The following is a 22103-nucleotide window of genomic DNA, read 5'->3' as shown; positions in this document are numbered from 1 at the left end:
AAAACCTAGAAGATTTGCAGAGAATATCAATGTACTTATTGAGGTCAAAGTGTAAACTGAGATAAAAAAACTAAAGGGGGGGGGATTTCCTGTCTCCCACTTGGCCAAACAGTGGTATTAAAAAATCATGGGGACTCAATGCAATACTCATAAGGGAATATACATGATTGAGTGCTACCACTTCCCAATCAACTTGATATTCTTGTTTATGAGTCGACGTATCACCTTGACAAGGAATATATTAGGCCTGTGCAAAATAGTTCCGCTAACAAAATTTGCTCAGTTTCACGCTACGCAAATTGTGTGAACTGTCACAAATTATGCCAGCAGAAAACATCTAGCAGGAGGCAGGTTTCAGCAGAAAATGTGTTACGAGAGCGTCTTCTATGAGAGCCTGCCCCCTTACCAGTGTAAATGACTTTTTAAATAGAGGTATGCCATCACATTCAATTTTAATTCGAGATACCCCACAGCATATGTCAAACATTTATACTTAATTTGGCATAATTGTTCCAACATTTCACAGGGAAAAAAGTTACGCATTGCCACACACTTCTTAAAAATACTAGGCGTTTTGGTGAAACAAGGTGGTACTCCGATACTCCTTTACGTTCATGTATTATATATATTACTGGAGCAACGTAAAGTGAACTTTTCAAAGACAAGAAATGTATGAGCATTTTATAAAGCAAAACTGAACGCTTGAATAATATCAATGCCAAAACTGAAGAATTGATGACATCAAGATCTGTTGATGTTTCAGTTTCATTGTTTTCGCCTGCAAAAAGTTACATGGCTGACAAAAAAGGGAGAAACCGGGAACCATTATCTTGTAGCATCAGACGTAATTTAAAAAAAAAGGTAACAAAGTACAAAATTTGTGTTAGCAAAAACAAGGTGCAAAGTGGCCGGCAGTTGAAGTGTTACATGAGTAATGGCAGGAGAAGTATGTCACAAATGAAAAAGCTGAAATGTACTAGTTGTAAAACCATTAATGTTTTGCATTGATGAAAAATCAAATCTTGTGTTTATGTTTCGCTGAGAAAAATGCCTTTGGCCAGTTCTCAGTTTCAACCCATCTAAAGAACCTAATTGCAGTTCTAGGTACCAGTCTTTGTCAGTGGCTTAGCTAGAGCTTTTGCCGCCCGAGGTGATCCCCGAGTTTGCTGTTCAGTGACGGCCCTTGGGGGGAGGAGCATGAGGGGGGAATGGAGGCGACAACCAACGGAGGGGGAGGCAAAAGACGACTACTAAGGAGAATACTTTTTTTTTTTTTTTTAACTTTCCTTCCGCTCGCCGCCGCCCCCAAACTAAGTGCCACCCAGGCCGAACTGCCCCACCTCAGCTACGCCGCTGTTCTTTGTTCATATAGTTGTAGCCAAACAGGGCTCCATGAGACCAGATACCTTCTCTATAACGTACAGATGAAATGTATTTGCGACTGTGGAAACGCTCTGAGCAACCTACATCTCTGAACACTGGAAAGGCACCCTCGTCAGATTGACCCGGCAGGTTTGTCCTAGTCTTCTGTCAGTTTTCCAGACAAAAATACTTGAAAATTGTACCAGTTTTTAGGGTTAGGCAGGAGGAGTTTACTCTGATACTTTTCCAAAAGCCCCGGGGCCTCAAAGACACCACTTAGGAGGTCAGGATTTACTCAAGCGAAAGCTACCAGCAGGTTCCAGGCTAGGTTCAGTTGTAACTGATCAGCTGGGCTCTCTCATGTAAGTGGGCTTCTTTTTGCTTTTATATCCCTGAAGCTTAACAGGTAGTCATCCAACTGACCATTAGAGTCCACTTCTCAGTCCTGGGAACAAGTGGGAACAGGTCCAGCCCACAGGGTTCTCCTCACAGTTCACAAAAGAAAGAAGGTATAGTCCTCCTGTCTTCCACAGGTCCAGAAGTGTTCAAGGTAGTACCACATTTATGTCCAGTGCCAGTCGGTGGGCTGGGAAATTTCCGAGCCACTCCCTAATCAATACAGTAAAAGTTGCCAGGGCTGACTCTACCCAGTTTCAGCACCTATGTTTTACTGTAAACTATCCCACCGTGCCCCATGCTACCTAAAACTAATACGGCAGAATATTTCCTTATCTGTGCAGCTCTCCCTGTGCCCACCCAGAGGTGTGGCTAGGGTAATGGGTAAACCTGCCTTGTAATCACTCAAACGGTTCTGGGGCCAGGCACTCTCCTACCGGGACTGGTGCTTGGCTGGTTAGCAGGGCAATAGCAGGGGCAGGCCCAGGTGTGAGCTAGATCTGCCATTGACAGGATAGGCAGCATCTTTTGAAGTTCATTAAGTTCCTGGGCACAGCCTGGATAGCCATGTCAGGGAAAAGTCAGCACATCTCCTTTTGTCTCAGCTCTGGGAGCCACTTCTCACCCTTACCAAGGAGCCATTCAGTTCCTAGGTGACAGTGAACATTGAAGAAAGGCACATTTAGCTCAGTCAGACAAATTACAATTTTCTAAAAGTCTATCCTTCAAAATAGTAGTGTAAAATTCTACTAGACCATTAAGTTTGATTTTAAATGACTATTAAAATGAATCTTTGAATCATTTTTCTAGATACTCCCAAACTGAATTTAATCATTATAAGATTTTATAATGTAACCCAGTGTTCTCCCAGGGTACAGCTATCCTTGGCACAGTGAAAAAACAGGAGGTTTTTCACTGACAGGACATGTTAAACAAAATATACGTCCTGCTTTTAAATACCATGCACTCTGTCCCCTGGGCATTTAATGCCTGCCTTAGCAGTGACTTATAGGTATCAAAATGGAAGGTTTATACCTGGCAAAGGATTTACTTTGCGTGTAACAAGAGGGAGAGAGAGGACTAGAAAGCTAGTCCATGTCCCCGAGGGATTTATATGTGATTAAACAAAGAAGACTAGCTTAAGTTGACCAAAGTGATGCAGTACTCAAAGTAGTTCTGTCACAGACACCTTGTAGGTGTATTCATGAAGCCCTCACCCACCAACCTAGTTGGTGGCATGCTTCATCATCGGGCCCACCCAGTGACACCTAGTATGTCCCGGGTGTGCTACGACGCCTGATTACAGCGGAGCTGGTATATTGCTGAGAGTGCAGTGAGGTTGGGTGAATTGTGATTTAAAACGGCTTGGTGGTGGTCCCAGTACCCAAGGGTAAATTAAATTTTAATAACTGGGCCGACACCAGCGGTTAAAAGTAAGGCTACAGGACGTGTAAGGGTGGAGAGTTACTGCCCCCTGCGTCCTTCAGATGGTCGACATGTTTCAGCCAGTGCCTTAGAGTATTCTGGCTTTCCTCAGGACCGTTTTTAAAAGGGTGTGGTGAAAATAAAACAGACTTAGTGTTGTGGTACAGACTATGTGATACACTCACTAAGGCGTTTTTCTATGTGTGAGAGGGGGATTCCCTTCTCATGCATACCTGTACAAACAAACATTAAAAACAAGGACAAAACATTTGTAGAGAAAGTCAGTAGTCAATTTAGACATCCGGTCAACAATGCTTAGGTGGCCGGCACTATAGTGCATGGTGAGAGGACTATAGTCGGCTAGGTGTGATGGTACTGGTGGTGCCATCAGAGTGAAAGTACGCAACTAATTAAGAGCGTGGTGTGGCTAAAACACGGAAATCACACTGAAGGCAGGTGACACGCCGAGAGGCTCTTTCTACCGGAGGACGACGGCGGGACAATAGGTACAAGGCAGGCACTGACCAGAAAGACTGTGAGTATGACAATCCTGACAAGCCTCCAAACAACAAACTGGGTAAGCGCTTTTTCCCTCACAGGTCCCTAACTCCCACAGCCTATCTCTTTTTCTCTCATAGGGTCATCCCCTTACCGCTTCCCTCCAGGAAGCCTTGGCTAATAACCCAAAGCGTAAGAACATTTTCCTTGCGCCCTGCTACACTAAGTCACCTGCCTTCAGTGTGATTTCCGTGTTTTAGCCACACCACGCTCTTAATTAGTTGCGTACTTTCACTCTGATGGCACCACCAGTACCATCACACCTAGCCGACTATAGTCCTCTCACCATGCACTATAGTGCCGGCCACCTAAGCATTGTTGACCGGATGTCTAAATTGACTACTGACTTTCTCTACAAATGTTTTGTCCTTGTTTTTAATGTTTGTTTGTACAGGTATGCATGAGAAGGGAATCCCCCTCTCACACATAGAAAAACGCCTTAGTGAGTGTATCACATAGTCTGTACCACAACACTAAGTCTGTTTTATTTTCACCACACCCTTTTAAAAACGGTCCTGAGGAAAGCCAGAATACTCTAAGGCACTGGCTGAAACATGTCGACCATCTGAAGGACGCAGGGGGCAGTAACTCTCCACCCTTACACGTCCTGTAGCCTTACTTTTAACCGCTGGTGTCGGCCCAGTTATTAAAATTTAATTTACCCTTGGGTACTGGGACCACCACCAAGCCGTTTTAAATCACAATTCACCCAACCTCACTGCACTCTCAGCAATATACCAGCTCCGTTGTAATCAGGCGTCGTAGCACACCCGGGACATACTAGGTGTCACTGGGTGGGCCCGATGATGAAGCATGCCACCAACTAGGTTGGTGGGTGAGGGCTTCATGAATACACCTACAAGGTGTCTGTGACAGAACTACTTTGAGTACTGCATCACTTTGGTCAACTTAAGCTAGTCTTCTTTGTTTAATCACAAAGGATTTACTTTGCCAGAATGAATTAGCAGTTTTACAACTGTGTATCCAGGCTGCAGGGGCAGGATTTCAGAAGCGTTGCTCTGTCACTTTAGTGGTGGCAAAATACGTGCTTCAGTCCACTAGTGACACTTAACAGGTCCTTTGTACATGTTTACTTACAAACTAGGGACTTATAGGTACGTTAAAAATGCCAATGAGCAGTACAGCCAAATTTGACATGTTTTAGGGGTAAGAACACATGCACTAGACTAGGGCTTGATAGAGGTCTCCCAGCATACAGTCAAAAATCCAGCATCATCAGTCTGGAAAAAACGTTGGTGCCCATACAAAAAGAGTCCATTTCTTCTAGACTGTAGGACAGTTGGGCCGCAAGTGAGTCTATGCAAGATACTAAGGCTGGAGAAATGGAGGTACAGTAAGCAACTGAGTTCTTCAGCAGTACTGGATCTTTCATACATTGACATGCTTGAATCAGAATGGCAAGCAGTACCTCAAATACTAAGAAAGGGTCACCTTTATAGCAATAGTATAGGACTACTTGACCCACTTAAGTGTCAGCTGCCAGATTACCTTCTAGGCAAGAGTGGGTGGTTAGAGAGTACCAGCTTTCCATGTAGCCGTGCAGCAAATTGCAAGAGGTACTCCTGCATAGAGCATCGTTGTTGTTATGCTTCTCATGGAATGCAACCTAGCACTGCCTTTAAGAGGATCCTTTGCCTTACTGTGACAAAATGTGATGAAGGCTGCCAGTCAACTGGCATTTCCTTGTTTGGATAGTGGGCAAACCACTGCATGGTGGGCTGAATGAGACGAATACCTGGTCAGAAGTATGAATGTCTTTAGACTGGTCCATCTAGATCCTGATACATCTATGCATATTAAATGAATGCAAGGATCTTTCCACTGACGGGGATTGATTTGAAAAAAATAGCGGCGAGTGACAGGTTGATTTAGGTGAAAGTCTGAAGGGACCTTGACCATGAACATCGAGTTGGTGTGCAAGGTGACAATTTTCTAAAGTAAAGGCATGGTTCCTTAGGGTGAAAGCATGATGCTCTTCAACCCTGCTTGCTGAGAGCTAACAATAACAGCGTTTTCCATGTGAGAAACTCAAGAAGTACCCTATTCATATGCGTGAAGGTAAGAAAGATCAGTTGTATCCAGCAGCAAATCCACCAACTTCTTACTGATGAGGCTAAAGACACCTGGCTAGCAACACAACATAGGATATATCTGTGGGGCGACAAGTCCAGCAAAATGCTACACCGGCTCTGTCAGGCCAGAGCAGTCCCTATGCCAGTACCGATATTACGGGATGCAGACGGCGCACTATGCACATCTCCGGAGTCGGTGGGCCTTCGTGACTTTTTATGCCGCGCTATACCAGCAGTGGGAGCTTATTTCTGAAGATCTTATTGATGAGTTTCTGTCGGATATTACCCCCCGTAAATTGTCAGACTAAGTGAGAGATGACCAAGTGAGAGATGACCAAGTGAGAGATGCCCTAGATGCTCCTATAAGTCTAGAAGAGCTAGATGCTGCTCTAACTAACATTCACCTCAGTAAAGCGCCAGGGCCGAATAGATTCCCTAGTGACTTCCTGCGGCCGCACATGACGACACTGGGCCCACACTTATTAGCAGCCATACAGAAAGCCCTTGAGCAACACATCCTACCCCGAGACTGGCGCCATGCAGAAATTGTAGTTTTTCTCAAGCCGGGCTGCCCTCCTAAAGATCCGGCTTCATATCGCCCTATTTCATTGCTCAACTTTGAGCCCAAGCTTCTAGGCAAAGTGTTAGCTGATCGCTTACGTACATGCATTCAAGATATTGTTCATCCGGATCAGTCCGGTTACATGCCACAACGTTCCACTAGACATAATATTAGACGCGTCCACAACTCCATTGCCAGAGCCGCTGAGTTGGGCCGCCCTGCGGCGCTTCTGCTAGCCAACATCGATTAGGCGTTTGGCTCCCTGAGTTGGACTTATCTCTTCAAACTCCTCCATGCCCTAAACCTATGCCCCCGCTTTCTAGCGTACACCAAGCTGTTATATACTGATCTCTCGGCATCTGTGCACGTTGCAGGACACCGGTCGACCCCCTTCCTCATCCGTCGCGGCTAGCGACAGGGTTGCTCCTGTCCCCATTGCTCTTTGCTCTGGCCATCGAGTCATGGCGGTTTGGATCCGGCAAGATCCGTTGATCCGTGGGTTTGAATGCACACAGGAGTGTTCTGACAGAATCGCACTCTACGCTGATGATACCTTATTTTTCCAGACGGAACCGTGTCATCGGGATCGCGTGTCCTCCAGATACTCTGGATCTTCGGGGAAACCTTTGGGCTCTGAACTAACCCCTCTAAATCGATTTTATTTCCTATGTGCGGTGATCAGAGGCGCCAGGCCTGGGCATTACAATTATCCACGCCACTGATGGTTTTAAATATCTGGGAGTGTTTATGTTGACGTGTCCCTCAATTTCGTGGTCACATAACATAGCCCCACTGTTCCCAGCGGTTCGCAGTGAGACCGCTGTGTGGCCCCAGTTACTCCTTTCGCTGTATGGGCGCACAGCCATCTTTAAAATGGTATCCCTACCACGGCTGATTTATCGACTACAAAACTTTCCATATGATATCCTCCCTTCGGGGTTTACGCAATTAAATGCGAACCTGAATGGGTTTTTGAAGCAAGGAGGGGCGATTCGGGTTGCACTTCACACATGTACTCAGTCTACCTACTGTGGCGGCATCGCAGCAGCAGACCTGTTTGCATACTACGCCGCCTCCCATCTTCTGGTCATTAACGAGTGGTGGTATAGTTCTCAGTCAGATCCAGCATACGCAGTGGAGCGGCTAGCTATGTTAGGCAGTTCTCTACAGGACTTACTCTACAGCCAGACCAGTCTTGCCACCCTTCTCCTGACTTGCAGAACGGTCATGCAATTATGGAGACGCACAGCGAAATCCATGGGCTGGTGGGAGAAGTTGACACAAACTACCCCCCTCTGGCAAGGCACGTATTTGCGCCCTGTTTCGGCTCTGGTGGGCTGCCGCAGGTGGGACCTAATCGGAATATCCACACTAGGGGACATCATGCGGGGCACCACACTTAAGTCATTTCTGCAGTTACAGACTGACTTTCAATTACACAAATCCCAGTTTCACCGCTACTTGCAATTGCACCATGCCATAGAGCCTTACATTCGTAACATAAAGACACTTCCAGAATTTCGCCCTCTGGAAGGTCGGCTATTAATGGGCGACATTGGGGCACATAAGATTAAACAGATCTTTCAAACATTAACTACTCACACGCCCAACACATTACACAAGACAAGAGCAGCGTGGGAAGCGGACCTGCCAACGCTGACAGATGACGATAGGACTGAGGCTCTGGCTAGTCCCCGACAGGTGGCGGTGTCCTCGCGCTACCGCCTCATTCAGTTTAAGTACCTACACAGGGTATATTACACACGGTACCGGTTGTGGAAGATGGGTGCCATTCAGTCCCCCCAGTGTCTCCGAAGTACTACGGAAGAGGGCTCCTTCCTGCACACCATCTGGAGCTGTACTGGGATACAACCATTCTTGGAGAAAGTGGCGTCCTGTCTAGGCCAGGTGCTGGCTTGGACCATTCCACTTGATCCTCGTCTGTTTCTTCTCCATAGCACAGATGAGATGGGGGGGAACCGCTACAAGCAGCACCTCCTATTCTTAGGTCTAACTCTTGCCAAGAGAGATATAGCGCAGAACTGGAAGGCGTGTTCTCCACCTAGTGTGGGGGGGCTGGAAGAGAGCAATGGACAGGTGCATGGGCGCAGAAATTGTGGTCTTCGAAGCGAAAGGGTGCCTGCAGAAGCACAGGAAGATCTGGTCTCATTGGGCGATATATAGGGGTATTGACCTACCACACTCAGACTTGTGTAACCCTGGGATTGGACTCCCAGACTCCATTCTGATACCATAGCACAGCAAATGATTCACTAACTGTACTGTTCTTCCTTTCTTTTTCCCGTTTTTAACAGCTTGCATGTATTTATATATTTGGTTGGGTGTAGTTTGTGGCTCATTTGGCCTGACGTTTTACAGGCCCACTTGTTATGGGACAATAAACCAGGTACTGTATAATCCTGCATCATTGGTTATGTACTTGCCGGGCTCTGCCCACTTTGTACCCTTGAAAATGAATAAAATTTGTTGTGAAAAAAAAGAAAGATCATTTAAGCAAGAACTGTAGTCAACTCTAGTGGAAATAGGTGTTCTAAAGAAGAAAAAGCTTGAACTCAACCCACAAAAAATTGTTTTATGAATGATGGAGCATTGTATGTAGGAGACCTTCTTGAGCGAGGTGAAGTATGTATGTTAAAACTTGATGGGGCTGCATCTAGATGGGTATAAGCCCTTTATCTATACCCTAGACACAGAAGTGCTTTTATTTAGTGTTGTAAGTTCACGCTGTAGTAGTTGCCCGTGCTGGTGTCAGTATCTTCCTGCAGTCCACGGGAATGACGATATGACTGAACTCTAAGTGGTCAGGAACCAAGTTGTCAGATAAAGTAACTTCGGGTCTGATGGACGACTTGTCTGTTAAATCTGTAGAGGAGCCTGGGATGATCAATGAACTGTATTGATTGATGTTGACACGGTATGAACAGGTCACTACACCAGAATTAGCAAGGCCACAATGGGGCAACTGGTGTTAGTAAACAGTGATACACTTTGGCTTTCTTCAGCACTCTGGCAATCAATGGATATGGCAGAAAGGCCTAATCGAAGATGTCTAAGCATGACATCACGAAGGTACTGCCATTGGATTCAGGTGCCAGCAGTTGGTGGTATAGTACATTTCTGTTAAATGGTTAACATGTAGAGAATTGGATGACCCATATTCAGAAGGCATATTATAGGCAATCGTGGTGAAGCTCCCACAGGCAGTCTGACAGTTCGTGACTGACCGCATCTGCCTGGTTTTTCAGGACTCCTGGAAGGTGTTTCAGGTAAATTTAGGTGGAGGATCCTCAATGGAAGGCAAAAGATGAAACTCCATCGGCAAATTAGGCTGCTAACATTATTGCTGTTGGCAGGTTGGTTGCTAACGTGTTTGCATTGACATGGTTATTGGTTTTGAAATCAACAAGGGTCTAGGAGCAGTGCTTAATTTGAGCTGGTGGTTTCTGGTGGCCGGCACTGAATTGTCAACACCGGCACTAATGACAGTCGGCCATATCGTGGCGCTATCCATCTAATTTACAGATGAGTAAAACAACAGTTGTATATCCATTAAAAATGGCTAATGCCTACCGCCTAAGCCATTCTTATACTTTGGATGCCTGAAATAGTCTGAATTGTCATACGTGGAGGAGGGTGATGATTTGTAGTTGAGTTGGTACTGTCATTGGCAGCCCTGGCAGGGACAATGTGTAGTGCAAGTTGCAGTGGGCTCCTTGACACTATTTTTTTTTACTACTAATGAATCACTGTCTAGTAGCCTTCCTCAATGGGATCATGACAAGGCTGCTGTATTCTACGCCAGCGACGAGACATTACTGGAGGACTTAGCTGGTAAGATGGGTGTCAATAGTGATGTTGTTGACAATAGCTTATTTGATATTCAGGGAAGAATATTCATCCACTATGGTTTATTTAGAACTACTGAGAGGATGTCAGTGGAGCTAGATTTTAACACATTTTTCTGGGCAGGCATTTTCTGAAGTAAGCTTTGTCTTGCCTTTTGTAAAGGCAGATGCAGGGACTTCAGTGGTTAACTTCAGCTGAAGGAGCTTTATGTTCTTCTGCTTTTGGGCTGCCTTCGTCGAGGTGTTTGGGGGAGTACTTTTCACAGAATCATCCCATGTGACTATTCATCCCCTTTAGGAGGGATTAAGTTTTTGTTCAGAAACAACGGCAGCCTATTTTCTCGCTCTTTAAGCGTTTGAGGGAAAACACTTGTAGCTGTCCCACTGTGAGGTCTTGTGAGATGGAAGATGACAATAATGCACAGATTGTGCAGGGCATCAATATAAATCTCATTTTGTCCACAGTCTGAGCAGCACTTGGAGAGATAGTTCCTCTTTTGCTGACTAAGTGAATGAGGTATCCCCCTTGGCCAGTGCATCTAAAGTCTTAAAAACCCTAGAAACAACTCCTAGTGGAAGCTGAAGCGAAGGTTGGCTGAAGACTCAGGAAGATGAAGTGGAAGGAATGTCCAATAGTAGTAAGTTTTCAGCTAGCAGAGGTCTGTTGGTGGCTTCCTCAAACATTATGGTAGAAATCTGATCTATGGTGGCTTCCAGGTGAGTTGAGAGCAGGCGCTCAGCACTTTCACCTCACTGACTGAAGCTTGGATTGTATCAAATTAGGAGGTTGTGCTACTAAAACACTGTTATTGAGCCAACTATTGTTTAGAGCTGTTTAAAGTTACTGTGGATTCCCAACCTGACAATGGGGAATGAATTAAGTAGGTGAATCTATAAAAGATCAAATGTAGAAGAAGTATATTACTTTACCCCAATTATGGGGCACTGCTAACCTTGTAGAGTACTTCTCACATGGAGAAATTGTCTGTCAAGATCTGCTTGAACCGTGAAGCCTTGAAACAGGAATCATTGCACCACGGTACATTGGCTTAATTTATGGCAACATGTGTACAGCACTGCAAACGAGGCGCACCCCCCCTCCCATTTATCGCACCCCCCCCTCCCATTTATACTACCTTATCAGCTGATTAAATAATGCCTGCAGGATAAAAGAGAATATTTTGGCAGAATGTCCTCCTCCTCACTGGAGGGCAAGGTAGTAGCTATGACCCCAGAGATCAACACCCCAAGGCAACTGTCCAGAAAGACACTTTCCCCCAGTGTACGGCAACTCCTCATTTCCATTCAAAACCAATTTCATGAGGTCTCATCCCCTGCAAGCTAGATGGATAATGTAGACGGCACGCATTGAAACTTCCATGTTTGGTGCGCATTCCACTAGGGGTGCTATTGCTTTGAAAGCTTTTGCCCTACGGGCCCGGTTGGAAGACATCAGGAATGCTGCAGATTCAACCTTCAAACAATTCTACTTCAAACGGGTGGTAGACACGGAAACTCTAGTGGTAAATCAGCTTTGAACTACCATAATCCTCGCTCCTGGTTCGGACATATAATTAAAAATGTCCTAGCTTTCATAACAGATAGTTTCAGTTCTATTGAGGATTATTGGTTGTAAGTAAACAATATTTTAGATATTTAGATCAATTATTATAATGCAAATGTTATATGGTATCCTGGAGATTATATAAGAATTGTTGCAAAGGTTGACGTTGCAAAAGTGGTGTATAATGGTTATTTAACCTTAAGAGGTTGTAGTTCTCACCTATGTTGTTCTGTATCTTTATAAGGAAAGAAGTGCTCAAATAGTAATAACATGCTGGACGGGTATGATCTTTTAAGCCTGAAGAAAGAGGGGGCTATCTGTGTTCCTATTGGCTAATCTGTATTCTTTTTCCTTATGGTTGATGGGAAAGATGGCTTATTGTTAAATGCTTAACAAGGCTGCTGTGAAATAAAACCAAAGAAAAATAGCATAACACTCTCCTCCGAGTCCTTAATAGAATTAAAATTTTCTGTTACGAAAGCTAGGAATATTTTCGTTATTCCTTGTTTTTAGTAACATGGCAAGAAATGAGTGAACAATAGCATGAGTGCTAAGACGTACCCAAAAATGGGTCTAGTTACCACCATTTCCAACATATTTCAAATGCTTTAATGTTTAGTCCATATTTATATTTTTGCTATTTTTGACTCGTATTTATTTTAGAATAATATTTATTACTGGGTGCAAGTAGTAAACAGACCATCTAATTTATAAGAAAATAGAACATTTCCTGATTAGTGGGTATGGGGGACATTTTGACCAATAAAGGGGGAGAACCAATTGCATATATTTCATGTTTAGTTTATGATGAATTCTAACATGTCCTTTGATGTTTTTAGTAGTGTGAAACCAAAACACAATGTTACTGGAATATAAGATCTAACAAATTCAGATCACTATATACGGCATAAACTCAGCAACTACTGCTCATGCACAAAAATGGTGTACATCTATGAAGGAAATTTTCAAAAGAGAAGCCAATCCTACTTACTCGCCCAACTTCAACCAAGTTTGTCACCATCACAATGCAGGCAGACTGCTCCTGCCAAATCATCCTCCAGAAATCATAAACCGTTTCGTGAACTGGGCCTGCAAATAAAGCATATTATTAGAACAAATTAGTACTCCTAATCCAACAGGAATTACATATTTTAAACTTTATAGCGGTAGAACGTCAACTACATTATAAGGGAACCAGGGCAAACACTTAAGTCTTAAAGGAGTATTGTTGTTAAATATCAGTTCTTAGGTTCAGACGTGTTTAGGTTTATGCCCGCTGTAAATCATGCCTATTTTTGATTATTTTTGGTTTATTTGGAGGGTCTGAACCCATGTAGGTACAAATTCCCCAATACCCATAAGTAAATCATATCCTACACACTGATCTACAACTTGAGGAGAAATAATCACTTTTAAGATTCTGGCTAGTTTTTCCACTCTTCGTTGCAAGGGTGCTAGCATTACAATAACCCTTGTGGCTGGGGCCAGGACTACAGGCAACCCGCTGGGAGCTGCACATGCCCACAAATAACAGGTCCATGTAACGGTGGCTACGACATGTTACACTGTTCCAAACAAAAGATTTTTACCCATTGCTTTTGCTCTGTTTCGATTAGGGAACATTAAAGGCTGCAGATGTGGGGAGAAGCTTATTGGTATTTCATGTTATAAAATGTTGCAATATATGAAGAATTAATTTCACTTCATACTGATTTATTGTCTTCTCTGGAGTAGGGGAAAATTAGTTGAAGTATTTTGGCTTCATATGTCAATGGTCTGAGCGAACACGATGCAGGCTTGGCCCTCAGTGAAGTCAACACAATGTTGCACTAAAATAGTACCAGTTAGTTCTAATTTACAGCAACTCTCAAGACCCAAAGGTCGCTTTAAAAGGTGGGTTGATTTGTACGTTATACTCAAACAATCACCTTGTTTGGGTTTTTTTGGATACACACTTACTCTGGAAAGTAACAGACTTTTAAAACTTACCTTGAAGCGTCAATATATGACTTTCCTATACAAAGAATTACTATTTTACGCCAACTTCCTTAAAGTTTCCTCCCAAAAGTGAGAGGAATTTAATATTTGAGAACAGATATCTCGGCACCGTATTATTTTCTACATTTCGACCACTGACTACAAGATGTTCCTATGACACCGCTTAGGATCTGTCTCCTCACAGCCTAGGTGCCTTAAGATACAACAGCACTTACAACGCTGCAGCAGAAGACACTTTCAACCCTAGATTTCTAGCAAAGTCGTATGCCAGGCTTATATTCAAAGCTGGCCCCTATTCATGACACATTTTGTAGGCAGTTCTTGCACTGCTTAATGCATTGCCTATAAATATATATATCTTTTTTTTAACCAGTGCTTCAGTGTGCAGGGATGACAATGCAGCAGCTGGATGTACACGCGTCCTTATGGTGGCCCTGTAGCCCGATAAGAGTTTGTATTTTACTTCCACTGTCTACCAACCAATACTACTAATGGGAAAAACACAGCAGCTATTTTATATGTACATTTTAGACATCACACCCCCAGCCCCAAGAGTAGCAGATCTGTGTATATCTCAACTATAATTGCGAAACCATAAAACGAAATACAAATGAATCACAGAAAATAAAGAAAAAATATATAACCAAAATACAAACCAAGAAAAATAAAAAGAACTGGCAAAAGAATACAGTACGAATACAATATGGAATTGTCTAACTGACGCAACAGAGAAATTTAGCTATGATGCATGAAAAGTTAGGTTAAATTAATGTTTTGGCAATTTCCTAGAGGGTAGAAAAAATTAAGGTCACTCCAAAGCGAAAAGGGGAGAGAAAGTAGTGGGCATCCAATCCTGCGTAGAAGCGTGAGCAGTGTTACATTCGGACAAACCAAGCAAGAATCCCACAGTTCAATCTTTCTGCAGTCAAAGAAAGTCTTTAAATACAACTTTCCTCAAAAATGGTAACCTTTCCTTAAACATGAACAAGTGCTCCAAATTTCCAACATTCCCACAACACTCTTTTTTTATACGATATAATTATATATAACATTACTTTTATGTCAATATTTTCAAAAACCATTGCAAATGTACAGAACTTGGATTAAATTATCAGAAACAGATTAACCATTTCAAGTGATTAGCTGCTTTAGGCAAAATCAGTTTGAATGGGAATTGATATGTGAACACAATTTAAAATTCATGATGCTTTCAGTCATCCAGAACTTGGCTGCTTGCATTTCAGGGTCTAGGGCGACAGGCAGTGAAAGCCTTATTCTGACATCACAAATGAACGCAAATGCATTGTTCCCAAAAACGTTCACAAAATGTTCACATAATCATAAGGATGAAAGGCAGTGTCAACCTTGATGGAATTTGAACTTGAGAAACTTGAATTAATCACCAATAATTCAGACACCAATGCATCCAGAGAGTGGAGGCACATATTACGCAGTTGAAAATTTGAATCAAAATTGATTTAGAAAAATATATGTATATATATATATATATACACATTGTGGATTGATGTAACACCAAAACAATGGGCATTCTGGCAAAACATTACGATTGGAGACTTTAGCCAGGACAGAGAAAATCACTCACAAGGGGTCGATCCATATAAAAAACAACTTCGTGCAGACAGTCTGCGTGTAGGAGGGTAATGGTTTTACAGAGCTAAGGAATGATTTCCAAATTCCATCCTGGTGGCTGCCCTGAACATGCTGTTGACAAATCGTACTACAGATTGAAACTAACATAACCTTGGCTGGACTCTCTGCTTTGCTAACACCACCAAGTCATGCAGGTTATGCTTGCTCTCTGGACTAAGTTTTACCCAAGTAAAAATATTTGTAGGATTACCTTGAGTAATCCAGTCTCGACTAGCTGTAATATAAAAGGGCAAACGTGTTTTAATTTGACATGATAAACTTGGGCAAAAATAGATAAATGTTCTGCTGTAGGGTTGGAGAAACAGCAGCTATTCATGTCACGTGACTAACATCAATGGCGCTCTGCTATATGTGTGTGCTTCCTTGAAATGAATGCATGCAGAGGGATGCTTGATTGAAACGAAATGATTGGATGAGCTCTTACCTTGTGTTGCGATGTAGTGGCTGGGTCTCTGATACCCCTGCAGAAGGGAAAGGAATAATTAATTTGCAGAGCTATCAGATTATGGTTTTGTAGACAGTGTAAAGACATCCTGGTTTCATGCATGCATGGACTTTCAAAACACAGCTATTCCAAAACATGCCAGTAATGAAGAAAGAACCACTGTTAATTTACTGTTTAGCATCTGCTAAGGAGCACTGCAAACGAGCTATGACTCTCCAATCAAGAAGCAGGTCTCCGAAAAGTCAATACTTGGTATAGAAGTGTTTTTATGTTGAGCCTGGGCACTGCATGCTCTGGTCAGCAGGGCATGCTGTATTCGAGTGTGGACTTGAAGCTCCGCCCACTCCCCACCCATATTTTTCTTTGGCTTGTGTCATTGGCCTTTGTATATACTGGCTTTCGGTTCGCTAATAGGCTTGTTAGTCCCTCCTTAGCAATACCTTGTCTTCATTTGTAATCTCCAATGAGGAATGGCCCTTTAACTTTGTTGTCAAACAGTATGTCTTATTTAGTCGGTAAGCACTATTTTCTTTAACGAGTTTCCCCTACTGTAGGTACAACATGCTTTCCTGCAACATTCAGCACGCAATGTGCGCTTTCACTTTCCAAGCAACCCAGGACAATGGCGACCACTTCTTTGAAATGAAATAGATCTTGCAATTACAAGAGATTGAGCTATTGGCATTGTAAATGACAATGCCTTTATTTATGTGTTAATTATCAAAACAAATAAATGTAAGACATTGTCATTTACAATGCCAATAGCTTAAACTCTCGCAAATGCGAGACCAATTGCATTGCGAATGCTTGTTATATTTCACTTTCTCTCTTAGCAACCGGTTGGTTCTAACATGCACTGTATTATTTAAACCACAATACACACACGTGCATGCTATATTTTTATTTCGGTATCTTAGACCGGGCCGAACTGGGAATGCAAACCAGCCCTGGCAATTGAGTAGAGGGTGGCGGGTCGGGGTGGGTGCGCCTGTAAAACACTGCAGCTGCTATTGTTACGGGGGCAGATATTGCAGCTATGCTGCTAAACCGGCCCGGTAACAAAAACGGCCCCCAAGGGTCCAAAACCGGCCTCCACCCTTGTGGACCACCGGGGAAACACCTGGTGCCTGCTACGGCCCGGATCTTAGAACATATTCTTTCATAAATTAGATTGCTACATTGATAGTGAGTGAAATACCCAGGGTAGAAGTAAGTTGAAACATTCCTCGTAGGAAAACCAAACCCACCTACTGACATCACCCCACCATCTGCTGACACTGCCATCCGGTATAGGACTTCTAGAGTGGACAGTGTTCCATCATCACAATCTCAAAGGTTCGAGGCTGCCATTTTGTGAAATAAAATTACATGTGGGCTGGAGCACTGGTTTTAGGGAAAAATGCAGTAAAGGCAACACAGTAGGAGTTGGTTGCTAGGTAGTTTGTTGTTGTACAATGAGCCTCAAAGAAAATGTGCAACAAACTAGTCTATGCGGCAGTCGAGAAAACAATTTGCTTACGTCTGGAAAAGATACCTCTTGAATTATAGATAAACCACAACGTTCTTTTATTTTAAGTATAACCCCTATCTAACAAGAAACTATAGTCTTCAGTGTTAGCAGAACTTCTGCACTGCCTTCCCTCTACATGCCCAGCAGTGCTTGATAAGGAATAATAGAAGCGCAGGTACCTTTTAACAGACTACCTACTTCCTTATAAGAAGAGCTGGTACACTTCAATTCAAAGTTTTACACAACTGCTGGGAAATGCAGGTACACGCTCACTCTCAAAATAAAGTAGTGCAGGTACTCTGTGGCTGACCGTCCTGACCCATTTAAAGCACGGATGTTAAGTCACCCCAGCAAATTAGGTTGAAACTTCTTGCCTCTGAAGCGCGACCTTTTTCAACTAATACGTTGGTGTTCATTTATGTTTCAATTCTGACAAGTACTTGGAAGAGTCAGCGATACAATCGGAATCCCAGGAGAGTACTACAAACAGGTAGGTATGTGGGAGCACTGCTTCTTTAGGTGCATAAAGTTCAGCCACTTGCCTTAACTTAGTGATTAAGAGCACTGAAGCAGAGAAAGTTTAAAGTCTGATGTAATAATAATGATCCCACATTTGTAAAGCGCAAACTTATCACCCCTAACGGTATCCAGGCACTGGGAGGCTGTCGGGGAGATTAAGTGAGCCATTGCCCAGAGTCACATTATGCTGAGCTGCCGCCGGGGATTGAACTGTGGCCCGTACTCCGGAGTCAACCAATGCGCCACACCTCTCTCTATGTAATGAGGCACTTTACTTTAATGGAGAATTCCATATAGGCATTTCTTACTAGAAAGTCTTCAATGACTTGTGCTTCCTTTGTGCAAGCAGGTCTAACGGCCAACTGGCCTTTGGACTATTTGACTTCAACATCAGGAGGCAGAGGAGATTTTGACTAACACAAGTGCGCGTCCATAGGTGGTGGTGTCGTTGATCGGCTCTGTGTCTGTTGTCGGTCACGGACGTTACGTCGCAGTACCTATTTAAGCGTCACAGAGGCAAGTTGATGTCAGTTTCTTCTCACGATTTTCCACGCCAGGAGCACAGAGCCATGAAGAACACGGACCACTGGTGTTGCAAAACTATGGTCCTGGAATAGGTCATCCCTGTCCCTAGAAATCAGTTTGCAGAGCGGGGAGGATGGGTGGGTTCGGTAAGGTATCTGCGGCTAGATCCAGATTTGTATCTTTATATCTAATCAGTTTGGCCCTACCTGCCTCCACCTCTACTTGCTGGTCTCCTCTGAGCTGCCTCTCCCCTTCTCTTGTATTGGTTCCCTTGCTGGTGCCTTACCTAGCTTGTGTCTGTGCGTACACTATCACGGTGAGGGACCTTTGTGGCAGCACCAGAGATCGATCGTGCCCCTGCCTTCCAACGAGTGTGGATTCATGAAGTAAGTCCAAAACCCATAAATACCATGCCAAGAGAAGAAGTATCAGGAAAGGATAAAAGTCTTTGCATTTACTACACTTCCCGGTCATCATTTTGGAATGAGGCAGATTAAGGTAAGGCATTGCAGTTTAGTATAAAACACGCATACACCATGAGATTTTTCGTTTAGTCTTTTTTAACAGAAAGTTTGCTTATCACTTGAGATATGTGGCATGCTTTCCAACAGACTTTGGAGTAGCTTCTCATAAGGACAACTAACAGTGGAGAGGCTCAAGGTCTCTTGAAACTCCCAATCCTCTATTTAAAAATCCTCAAGCTAAACCTGCAGCCACAAACACGTAATCAACATATTATGTAGGGCAGCACACTTGCGACATAAGCTACCTATGATGACCATCGTGCGCCTCACGAAAAGTAAATGAAATGTCAAGAAAAAGACTGAAAATAAATAAACGTATACACAATTGGACTATGAGCCATCGCTTAAATAAAGGACGGTAAAACCGTCAACATCCTTGGCTTTTTGACTGACAGCAAATGAATGTAAGATGCCACAAAACCGTGTAAGCATTTCATGCTAGAAAGCTTCACGGAGAAGATTCATGCAAACCGGGAGATTTCAATGGTATGCTGATAGCAACGATGATCGTCTGTCAGCATAAAGGCAGAACACTTCTTATGATTAGAGGAAAGACACAAAGTCCATCCAGAGACCATGCCTGGTTGAACCAGCGTTGCACACGTTGTACACTCTGAATGTCCAGAGATAGATGCCAAGTTCCTCAAGCAGAGGGGAACGTACACAACACATGCACAGATATCTTCTGTTTTACATTCAGCCCTTGTAGAACTTGCAAAACAGTGGTGTTTGTGTAAGAATGGAGCTTAACCTAGCCATGAAGGCTAGGGTCAGGTTATGATGACCCGAGCATTGTAAATGGACTTACATTCAGGATTACAGCAGGGCCTAAAATTTCTTAAAGATGAAATTGTGCGACCTCCATAGATACATTCTTGTTTTGGTTGTTTCTTTTTCAGATCACATTACTACCTAGCAGAAACAACCTATCCAAGCAGCAGAAAAGCTAGGACAGGTTGCATTTGTAAAGTATAATTATATTGTGCAAAGCAAGAAATGTATACACACACACAACGGTAAAGCAGTCCATTCATAAGGATACACGTAAGATGCAATATACTACATTGATAACAAACCGTGGGCACAAAGAGGATACATGCAAGCATTTCATATTTTTGAAAAGTATGGTTATTATCATAGGAGCATATTTATAAATGTTCTCTTTACATGGCAATGCTTTTCCTATATCTTTATTGATTATATGAGCCATGAGTGAGCTGTTCAGGAGAAAATAAAGTCCTTGGTGCAGACGGGGGCTATTTAAAAAAGTTGAACAACTGCCAATGGCAACACTTCATGACTCCAAAACAGCTACAACAAAAGCCCCAATCAATAAAATACACCAGATCCCTCGGTACATGAAAATCAGAGATAACAACAGTCTAACAAAAGAGAGGGAAAACTTTCCTTTTTCTGCATCGAGAGGTTTTAAAACATTTAGCTGGCTAAGAACATCAACAGTGGCTCGTCATGCCATTTTAGCAAACCTCTGTTTTGCAGTCAATCGAGACAGAAAGAACCTTCCGCCTTTTGTATGTGAAATTTGTCTACAGCACGTCACATTTCATTAGGCAAGACAAACAGAATTAAATTAATTTTTTATTCAGATTTTTGGATGCACTTTCCACCTTATTCCTTTCCCACTTCACCCTTCATAAGATAAACTAAGATTGAAGTTAAGGTGTCCAAACACTTCTGACCGCATAAAGAAGGAACTAGAAGCTCCAAGGAGCGGAGGTCTCTGCCTCGAGTTTTACCTCACTGCAACATACTCCGTCATGTGCATATTACGTATCACTGCTTTACAGTCACAAACGAGCAACTGTGTTTCGTCAAAAAACACCGCTCGGCCTGTACATAACTTATAGATTAGAAGGAACATATGGATGTGAACGACTCATCTTCGAATAAGCTGGTTGGGGTTCATCAACCTCTCCCATCAAGACATTGAACTATGTTCTCCAAATTCTCCAATTGAACGTTCACTCAAATCTGTCAGACAAGCTAGGCCCCAGCCCTTCAAGGAAGTACTGTTGCCAGGAATAACCATAACATCCAAGAAACAAAAATGAGATGCAATGAGCATGAGTGACTAAAGGATTCATGAGCTTTGCTAAAGGTGAATGGTTTGTCTAGCATGTCCTGTACAGTACAATATGCTGGTAAACAGAGCACGACTAAGCTGTCCTTTTTGAATGGAGATCTTACTTTAGACGGTACGAAGAAAGCACAAATAGAAAATGTGGTCGGCTGAATGACACATGCACAGCATTAGTAGTAATTGGGAATGACAGCTAATATAAATATTTATTACAGGGGTCTGTTATGGACATATAGAGGTACTTACATCCCTGTACAGCCAAATCTACAGCCCAAAACAAAGTCAGGTGTGAAAGAAAGCACAACAACATCAGTGAGTACTAAGACTTCGAACAAAGCAAAGAGCATTTCGTACTTTTTTTTTTTGTACAAAAGGCAAATAATCAACTCATAGAAGCATGACATGCAAAACGTTTCACATACAGAAGGTGGAAGGAGTAAGGAAAATCGGCATGGGTGACAACATGCAACATACTTACATCTATGTAGTTGGCATTAATGTAATCTGAAGATGGGTCTTCCTCAGCGGGTTGCAGGACGACACGGGAGTGATCATCTACACAAGGGGAAGAAAAATAAGTAATCAATAATCCACTCTTGGTAACAACTTCACTTCTGACTAGGACTAGAAAAGAGATGACCAGTATACATAGAGGAGGATCATGTGTATGCCACATTTTCAGAACATGTATGCAAGATAAATGTATATGAAACTAATGTAAACGAACCTAAAAATAACTAAATCTTAGAGTGGATGATCATCTTTTAAATATGGCATTGATGTGAACCTAGTTTTGGTGTAAACTTTGACATGTCAGGTTGTTGCTCTTTGTACGTGAATGACTTTACTGATAAGACAAAGCATATAAAGGAGCAAACATTCATGGCAGCTGCAAGACTGGCAATTCGATAACATGCTCATCGGGGGCACGTGAATTAATACCACACTTTTTAATACAATTCTCATCTACACATGAACCGTTTT

The 22103-nt window shown here is 42.8% G+C and overlaps 1 protein-coding gene across 15 annotated transcripts in view; it reads right to left on the bottom strand.

The window, feature by feature from the left end:
- The window catches only part of PTPRK (protein tyrosine phosphatase receptor type K), a 1135739-nt gene that overhangs the window by 77568 nt on the left and 1036068 nt on the right, over positions 1-22103 (bottom strand). For all 15 annotated transcript variants that reach the window (XM_085611847.1, XM_085611842.1, XM_085611846.1 and 12 more), the window contains 3 exons: positions 21598-21674; positions 15920-15956; positions 12818-12915 (listed from right to left, as the gene is read on the bottom strand). In XM_085611847.1, coding sequence (XP_085467973.1) covers positions 12818-12915; positions 15920-15956; positions 21598-21674 — 212 coding nt within the window. The remainder of the gene's footprint in view (positions 1-12817; positions 12916-15919; positions 15957-21597; positions 21675-22103) is intronic.

The sequence above is a fragment of the Triturus cristatus genome, chromosome 6 (genome assembly GCF_964204655.1).
Source record: "Triturus cristatus chromosome 6, aTriCri1.1, whole genome shotgun sequence".
Lineage (NCBI taxonomy): Eukaryota > Metazoa > Chordata > Amphibia > Caudata > Salamandridae > Triturus > Triturus cristatus.
Note: the sequence above shows the minus strand (reverse complement) of the source record. Positions and strands in the feature narration are given on the sequence as shown.